Below are 9,314 nucleotides of genomic sequence, written 5' to 3'. Positions count from 1 at the left end.
AGTCCGGTTTTCTGTTCATATTTTTTGTCCTTCAGTTTTGATGTCAACTTATCTCAAACTCCACAACATATTAGCAAAAAAAAAACACTTTTGTATAAGAGAAATTAAACCTTAGTTAACTTTTAATCCTGGATTAGTGTTCTATGATCAACAACACACGCTTTATTACCAGTTATCAAACCAAACTTTTAGGGCGTGTCCCTTCTCACTTTTTAATAAAGTTTCACAACTTGTTGTCATAATGTTGCTCATAAAATAATTTTAAAAAGGCTAAAAAAGGGATAAAAGTTATAAAGTTTTTAAAAACAAAACGTTTTCGACTCGAAGGTCATCATCACTTATGATGACCTTCGAGTCGAAAACGTTTTGTTTTTCATAACTTGATTATTGTTTTTTTTTTTTCTTTCTTTCTTTTTTATAAATACAAAGGGGCTGTAGATACCAGACTATAATTTACTGATATGTATAAAATATCTCTAGATAGTGTCATGTCTGTTCGTTTGGTCTAATCATTAACGAATACTTCAAGGAATTTCTTGTTTAACTTTATTTTCGTAACTTCTTCCCACTCTTTTATTAATTTACCATCGCAATGATATTAAATACGTAATATACAAAACAAAAGCAACTGATACAATTACTATGGTTGTAATCAAGCACAATGTAATAAATGTATAAATCAGGGTAGACGCTTAAAAAGATCTTAAAGCACCAGCTTAAGATCAACCTCACATGCAGTTGAGTCAAAAATCATATTTTTTTTAATCCAGCACACTAAAGCCATATTCAGATATTTAAAAAACCCCAACAATACAACTATTCCTACTTCGGCCTTGAATGTTAGCAAGTTCAGCATTACAAGTAGCATCAAACCACACTTGCATAACAAGTACTCTACAACCATTACTAGCATCATGTTGATACAAAGATTTAATTAATTGCATTTGACATGGAAATAAGAGCAAGAATAGTGCCTTGTTTAAACTTGACCTAATAGAATTATTACAGCAAAATTAGGCGTCATGATTCCCTGGTTCTAGCGGTTTCCGCATTTCTAATTCTCAAATACAAACCACAAAGTGGGGAAAAGCGAGTGACAAAGTGACAAGACTTATGTCTTTTCTTGCCAGGCTTATTTAACTTTCACTTTCCTAACAGGCAAAAAATGCTTTGAGACTTGGCATGTTTTTTGTGCCAATACAAAAAGTAAAAAGATGTCTTACTTTCAACTTGCTTAAATTTTATTTTACAACATGAATTCTATATTATAATAAGCATTCCCCATGACCATAATAAAATAGTGCAAAGCTATTTACAGGTGTGGAATTGTAGACATCTATAGTCTATAAGTTATAACTAGTATGTATCTGTGTCACCATGAACATGCATGAAGACGAATGTGATGATTTGATAGATCTCATATCGTATCATCTCTTCATCTTTTACATCACAGAGGAAGGTTTGTCTGTAACAATAAAAAACAAAACAAAAAAATATTAACATAAGTAGGCTTTTGAGTCTATAGTGTATACATTGTACAGTGTACACAATGTATGCACTTAACCTATAACTTATGAACTACCTATAATTTATGAACATAAGTTCACTTCTCAACACTGACTGACTGACTCACTGACGGACTGACTGACTGACTGACTGACTGACTGACTGACTAATGGACCAATAGACCAACCAACGGACCAACTGAATAATTAACTAACAAACTGACAACAACAACAACCTTAAATGCACTCTTGCCATTTCAAAAATAATTATTTATACAAAAAGTAAAATTTAAATAAAGTAAGACTACTGGCTGCCTGGAATAACCATAGGGGCTAGTGGAGCCAGGCAGCCAGTTGACATTAGCATTAAATGAAAAGAAATAACAGGTCGGCAAGAGGAACAAATTCACACAAACAAAGAAAGAAAGAGAAAAAATCAGATAAAGACACACTGACCAAGCAAATAATGTATTGATCAACAGCCTGACATAATACAATTCTTGTATGACACTCTTTGTCTCTAACTATAAATATAATACAATTTTGGGCAACTTCTACACCATTTGACCCATGGCCAGTTTTTAAATGCTCTCAGCCATACCTTTAGCAGAAGGCTACTTGATTATTATGATCTACACAAGCTGAGCCAAATAATTCTCAAGACAATAGTGAACAGACCTGTAGTTATTATACCGTATTTATTTGATTAAGCGCCCAACCTCGAATTAGCGCCCACCTCGAATAAGCGCCCACCCTGAAGGTAGGAAAAGTTAATAAGCGCCCAGCCTCGAATAAGCGCCCACCCCCACCCCACACACACAAAAAAAATGAAAACCATAAGAGGAGTATTGATTATTGAAATTGACTATGTACTACTAAGAAGACTTCCCCCATGATCGAGTTTTCTTACTATTTTACAGAATCTTTCAATGAACAGTTAAAATTTTGGTTTGGTACGTCTTCCCCTTTTATTATTACCCATTATTATTCATTGTTTTGCTACAACAATAAACTTAATATTTGCTGAAAATCGTGAAAATTTAATTAGCGCCCAGCCTCGAATTAGCGCCCGCCTCGAATAAGCGCCCACTCCCAAGGACCAAAAAAATTTAATAAGCGCCCAGGGCGCTTAATCGAATAAATACGGTAATTTGTCCGTACACTAAACTGCGGCAAATACCTTTTTGTTAAAGCTCTGTTTAGCTGGTCTTCCTTTGATCATTCCATAAAGCACACAGGTGATGACCATCACAAACAGGAAGTAACTAGAGTACTGAAGTCTTAAGTTAACAGCTGAAGCATCGACCTGAAAGAAAAAAATCTGACAGGTTATTTGGTCCTGCCTTACAAAGTGGGACTGAACAACTATTTTTGTCCTAAATAATCCGGCATGTCACAACATAAATTCTATAACCTTCTAAAACTACATTTTTTTTTAACTTACGGTACTAACAGTAAGAAAATAATTTGTTAGATGAAGGTGCTAATTACACTAAGTTGTGGCAAATAAAAGTTAAGTTTAGCATCAACCAGTTTTAGGTCAATTAGTTAATAGGATTAACTAATTAAAGTACAATGGCAAACCATGCATCTTTAAGTGCAGCACTTGTTCCCATTATTCCCATCATCATAAGTAAATTTCTGAACATTCATTTTGTTTATTAATCTTAACAATGTAAAGCTGTTCCAGCACTACTAAAAGTAAGTAATGTTTAATGAATGAGCAGCAGTGTTTTATCAAGTTTAATTGTCCGGTTACTGTACACTATTCTCCTGCTATTACAAAATTTTCTTAATGAAAACCCTGGTTTTTTAAAGTATCTTAAATCTTGGACTACAAGTCATTTTAATAAAATCTGTTGCTCTTTTTGGCCTAAAAAAACAGCTTTAATCAGGTATGGTTTACTTTAAAATTGCCATAATTCACAAGTTGTTTTAACCTACCCTGAGTATGAGTGTACAAATAATCATAATTTTACTATTGCTTACCATGGTCATTGTTGCAGTTGTAGTGTGTTGGTTTTTCACAGGCACACTTGTCTCAGCCTTTATTCCAGTGGAACACAGTTTACTTTCTTGCTCTACTGTTCTTGCATGTTTCTTAATGCTGGCCATTTGTACAATGTTGTTAGCAGCTGAAATGTTGCAAGTGCTTCTGGACCTAGAGAATGACAGACCATGATTGATTTAAGATTTTGGAAACAAATTCAAGCATAAGTAACATTTTTGTACCTGTGTTTGGGAGGTGAGGTAAGGTAAAGCCTGTCTGAGCCAAGTGGTCCAACAAGTCGGACCTCATCCTGGTTTCCATAGCATTAAGCAACTAGGAGTATTGCTACTCCCCCCTGGATGTGATGCTAGTCCATCACAGGGTTACCCCCCAGCAGTAAATTTGCCGGTACCCACTTATACACCTGGGGGGAGAGAAGCACTGTAAGAGTAAAGTGTCTTGCCCAAGAACACAACCCAGTGCCGTGGCCAGGGCTCGAACCCGGGCCACTTGGCCTGGAGTTGAGCGTGCTAACCATAAGGCCACCACGCCTCTGTGTTTGGGAGGTAAGGGGCTTATCTCCATTTTTTTTTTAAATCTATTTTTGGAAGTTGATGTTATGCAATTATATGTATGATGTGATGCAGTGAAAAGAATTAGTCAATGTACTTACAGCAAATGATCTGGGACAATATCAGTTGGAACAGTAACTGATCCACAAGCCTCCAAATACATCGACGTGCATTTAGTTTTATCACAATCTGTGGATTAATTAAGAAGCATGATTAACATGACTGGACTTTTCTTTTGGAAAATAGAAATAGAAGTATTGAGTTTACTTCATTGTCGGACTTGGTGAAAAGGGCATTTGAGTAAGTGAATTTCCAAGAAGTAACAAAAATTTTACAAAAATGACTCCTCAACAATTTGTTTCTCTTTGGTTAAAATACTTGCCCACAATAATAAACTCATTTATAAATTTAATCAACTTTATGCAGAAGATTATGTGCAAAGTACAAGAGTTGGTGGGAATACAATACCGTAAAATTCGGGTTATAAGCCCTGGGCTTTTACAACTTCATAAGAGGTTTTGGGTGGGCTTATAAACGGAGAAGCTTCTATCTAGGTGGACTTATAAGCGGAATAAAAAAATGTTTCAAAAAGAGCCATGGCAGTGTTGATCGAAATACATTTTTAAGTGTTAAAGTCATAATAAAGCAACATTTATCCCTGTTCAGCACTGTCATCCAGCAGAGAGGGGCTTATACCAGGCAGGGGGCTTACAACCAGAATTTTATGGTATATCAAGTTTCTATTTGGCAAAAATCATGCTACCTACCCATGAACCATGGTTGAAGAAAAGACAATGTGATATTGACAAGAAAGTTTTCTTGGAAACCTAAGTAGGCAAATGGAAGTAATTAATATGATAATCAAATTATACCTTAATTTGCCTTCCTAATTAAAACTCATTTCAATATCAACTACTACATAGGACATAATTACAGATCATTTTTACATTTGATTACTTTCAGGAATAAATAAACTTTCAAGAGGAGTATGGGAATTGTTATGTCTTATCAGTGGTTTGCTTAACAGGACTTTCTTTTATACTAAAATTTACTGGTGACCAATTTAGGAGAATTAAAAAGCCATAGACAACCATGATACCCTCCCATCTTTCTGTATTGCAGAAAATTAATACGGATTTGGTGAGATAACTGTCACCAGATTTCATGTCACATTTTTAAGAATTGAAAATAGTTTCTCTGAAGATGATCAAACAGATCGAAAACGTTTAGCATCAATTTTAAGTTTATTTGATGTTTAAATGTTTAATTCTTTATTGTCATTTGAGTGATAACAATAACAGCACAAGAGGCTTGCAAAATACAATGGTAGATGGTGACCCTTTAAGTTAAAGCATCCCACTTATAAAGCCCGCTGCACATTGCACAATTTTTCATCATAGAACAGGAGATTTTTTTATTGAAGTCAAATATTTGGGCAAAATTTGTCTGGCTATCAGCTTGCCACACACTACAATCTTGAACAAAAGTAGTTGAAACAAATACATTTCACACTTTTTTTTTACAATTTTAATGTCCTGACCTGCAAGCCAGTAAAATTATTTTATCCCCCTACTTAATGTTGTTTTTTTAGTTTGTGGTTCAACAGGCTTTGTTTTGAAAACACTACAGCAATAACAACATTGAAATGGGGGAAAGGGGGTTGCAAAACTTAACTCTGTTGGCTAAATAAGTGGAAATTTGCGAAGTTTTTTAACAGTTTTGTCCAAAATTGTAGCTGATTGTTCCTCATGCTCCTGTTCGACAACCTTTATGTTGAAAGTGATGCTTACTCATCTGACTGCAACAACACTTTCTTATTGGTAATATGACACAACCAAGTCTCGTCAAATTGTCTCTGATCACTGTTACCTGACAACACCCAACAAGACATTTTAAATAAGATCTAGCACTGCCAGATATTGCCAGACAGGACCTCATCTTGTCACAGACTTGGCTTAATTCATTGCACACTAGCTGATAAGTGAAGATGTTTTTGACGGCCTATGAAAAATTGGCTTGTGTGTGGTGGGATTAAGTAGAATTAGTACAAACCTTTTAGACCAAGTTGTGTTGCTGGCATTTCTGCTGTTACATGAGTCACATTGTTAACCACTGCACCAAAATCGTCTGAGGGGTGCACAGAGAGATGAAGCACTGGTATATTCACAGTTGTAAACCCAACAGGTGTAGGGCCAGTTATATTGGTTGAGTTTGTGCTTGTGTCGTTGGCCAAGAAGCTTTGGTTTCCAAAGATGCAAAATTCAGAAGAACCCAAGTGGTCTAAGAAAGAATGCCATTCCTAATGACAACAAAACAAAATATAATCACAACGAGCTATGGTACTGTCGACAATATTTTAAATTGTAATATAGCAAGTAAATCCGTGTATTAGCACATCTATACTTTGATTGATGCACGCATGCGCTCCATAGAATGATGTGTGCAAAAGTTTTTGCCACTAAGTAGAATTTTTTGCTTCCTCTAAAAAAGACATTCCTGTCAATTTCAAAAAGGTTTTGGTGGGGGTTATTTCCAGACTTTTGCTGTCGATAGTAGGCTATAGTCTGTGTGGGGCTGGTCAGCAAAATATGCAGAGTCCCAGAAATTCCACATAATTTTCAATTTCTTTTTTTTTTGATAATTAAAAGTGTTGTTTTGACTTGTTATCAAGAGTTCATTACTGTGATGGATCATGTCATCGCCTTAGGTCTCTTGTTACATTCCCTTATGCTCTAGTTTGCAGTTCGCTTTGAATTTTTGCAACCCACCCACACTCCCGAGAGCCTTAATTTAATCAGGAATTAAACAAACATTTTAGCCAAAACATGTTTCTCATTGATTGATGTTATTAGATTCAAAATTAGTCTACCTCTTGTAATGTTTTCCTATCTTTAAAGATAATGTTACCAATTCCCTTGAGCATTGCTTCTTTTATGGATGCGTTATACAATTAATAATCAAATGATTTGAAAAGTGAAAGCACTATATGGAAAGATTAAGAGGTGTATTTATCCCTTTTAATTACATGTAGCTTGCATCCAAGATGGTGAAAGTTCTGTTTTTTCCGTACAGTTGCTGTTTATAGTGTATATAGCCAACAGTTTACAAACTTGAAGTTTACATTAACAGACCAAAATTATATAACTGCAACAAACCTTATTGTGGGCATCGTCGGTACTAAACCAGCCATACATCTGAACGAAATAGCCGAGGGAAAACAAACCAATTGCGAAAGCCGCTAGACAGACAGTGAAAACAACACAGGGCGGACGAGAGGCCGCGAATCCAAATAAATTCTTGCAGCACTTGCAGTCGACCATCTTTCCAGTTGTTACTTCTTCTTTGAAATGAAACCTTCGAGAGAACAATAAAATCTGCAGGTGTTATTTTGTGAAAGGAAGTTTTAGGACACGTAATATAACTTTAAACTGGGGTGAAGTTGTCCACGCAATCGAAATACCTCAACTGAACAAAACAAGCCACGGTATGCCTAAGATTCCCTAAACCGCTGCAGAGGTTAATGTATTAATGATTGTTTCAAGCTTCTGCATCAAGAAAACTGATTTCTTTGGTAAAATTATGGATTCAACCCACACATAACACATCACCAAAGACCGCCATGTTTGACTTAATGGGCTTGGTATCCACGCCAAGAAAATCCTTCATCGACGTCAAGGAAACTGGAAACTAGTTGACGGGACGCCCGGTGACGCCCGGTGTCACGCGAAGTCACGTTTTGAAGTCACGTTACATCTCACGAAAAAATATGTATGTGCTAGAAAATAGTCGAAATAATAATAAGACTGATTTCTTTTATTGAAAAAATAGAGCTGATCAAACAGCTTAATATGTAAAGCAGATTTACTTTGTTCCTTTTTCTTCGGATGTTTACAGAGTCCCTCCCACCCCAACAAGGAGATGGATGTTAACAAACCGTTAGCATTTATCTTGAATATCGAATATTTCCATTTAAGACAATGCTTGGGGCCCCTAAAACAACAATGTTTTTCAGGTAACGAACGCAAATTGATTTTCACTACGGATACTATTAAACTGTGGGCAAGGATGTCTCAAGGTCGACCTCAAGAACAAGGTCATCAATTTTATCCTTTAGTTTTCTAGGGAAACCAAAACAATCGCTCAGCGCTTTATTTTGTTTTCGTTAGCCATGATTAAATATTTTATATTGCTGTGTTTCCGGTGTGTGAAATTGAAACACAGGGCACAGAGGAGTCAAGTTTGTCCGCAATTCAAAATCTCTACCGTGCAAAACGACCTTCAAAGCGATCGTGTAAGCGTACGTGATACAAACGCCGTCATGCGATACTTGTTTGCAGATCGTCTGGTGATATCGTATTCTGACAATGGTCGCCTGAAATTTTTTTTCGGAAAGCGAAGCACGAAGTGCCGAGAAGAAGCGAAGCACGAAGTGCCGGAAAGCGAAGCACGAAGTGCCGAGAAGAAAGAAAGACAAGGGACGAAACATTATACCACGTGATCGGCTCGATGTCGCCCGAAGCATACTGGTGGCGGAAACGGAAGTCGTGTGTAGATCCATGCTGTGACAGATGAAGTCAACCGTTACTAATCCGAAATTCAAAACAACAGTGATCCTTCGACCGGCGGTAAGATTCAAAATATGAATAGTGCTCTCCGGGAAAAGCGAAATTTACCAGACGAGGAACAACGCAATCCGAAGAAATTGAAAGTGGAAAACAAGGTTTTCTCTTCAAAGTGCTAAGTTACTTGTGAAACACATTACGGTATTGCAACATCACATGTCTCGTGACGCATTTCCGCCACCAGTATCCTCCGGTCCACATTGTACGAAAACAAATTTTTAACTGCCTAAAACTCGTCCCCCGAAATACAGCTTACGCGACTTGTTTGAAGATTTTCTTACAGCGTATGGGGAGAGAATCCTAGTCTTAAACCACATGTCAAAAATGAGATCGTTTCGTTTGATTTTGAGCGAGGAACGAGGGATCGGAATTTCGCCTCAAATCGCTTTCGTCCCTTGCTCTCTTTCTTACTGCTGGTCTCTCTGGTAACGCCCACAAACATTGCGGATGTCACATGAGGGTACGAATACGATATCACCAGACCAGAACATCTGTAAACAAGTATAGCAAGACGGCGCTGTATCACGTACGGCTTACACGATCGCTTTGAAAGGCTTTTGTAGGTCGTTTTGCACGGTAGAGATTTTGAACTGCGGACAAACTTGACTCCTCTGTGCCCTGTGAT

General features: G+C 36.8%; 2 protein-coding genes across 3 annotated transcripts in view; one reads left to right on the top strand and one right to left on the bottom strand.

Moving 5' to 3' along the window:
• The window catches only part of LOC144645318 (vacuolar protein sorting-associated protein 33A-like), a 70,602-nt gene that overhangs the window by 46,011 nt on the left and 15,277 nt on the right, over window positions 1-9,314 (top strand). The window lies entirely within an intron of this gene.
• LOC144645415 (transmembrane protein 248-like) lies at window positions 739-7,694 on the bottom strand. Its single transcript, XM_078504992.1, has 8 exons — window positions 7,528-7,694; window positions 7,223-7,421; window positions 6,120-6,366; window positions 4,835-4,894; window positions 4,169-4,256; window positions 3,495-3,666; window positions 2,686-2,811; window positions 739-1,465 (listed from the first exon to the last, which is right to left on the bottom strand). Exons 2-8 carry the CDS (start codon window positions 7,385-7,387, stop codon window positions 1,448-1,450), a joined length of 876 nt encoding a protein of 291 aa, XP_078361118.1. The 5' UTR covers window positions 7,388-7,421; window positions 7,528-7,694; the 3' UTR covers window positions 739-1,447.

The sequence above is a fragment of the Oculina patagonica genome, chromosome 3, assembly GCF_052425735.1.
Source record: "Oculina patagonica isolate OP01 chromosome 3, crgOcupat, whole genome shotgun sequence".
NCBI lineage: Eukaryota > Metazoa > Cnidaria > Anthozoa > Scleractinia > Oculinidae > Oculina > Oculina patagonica.
This window is presented reverse-complemented; position numbering and strand designations above follow the sequence as displayed.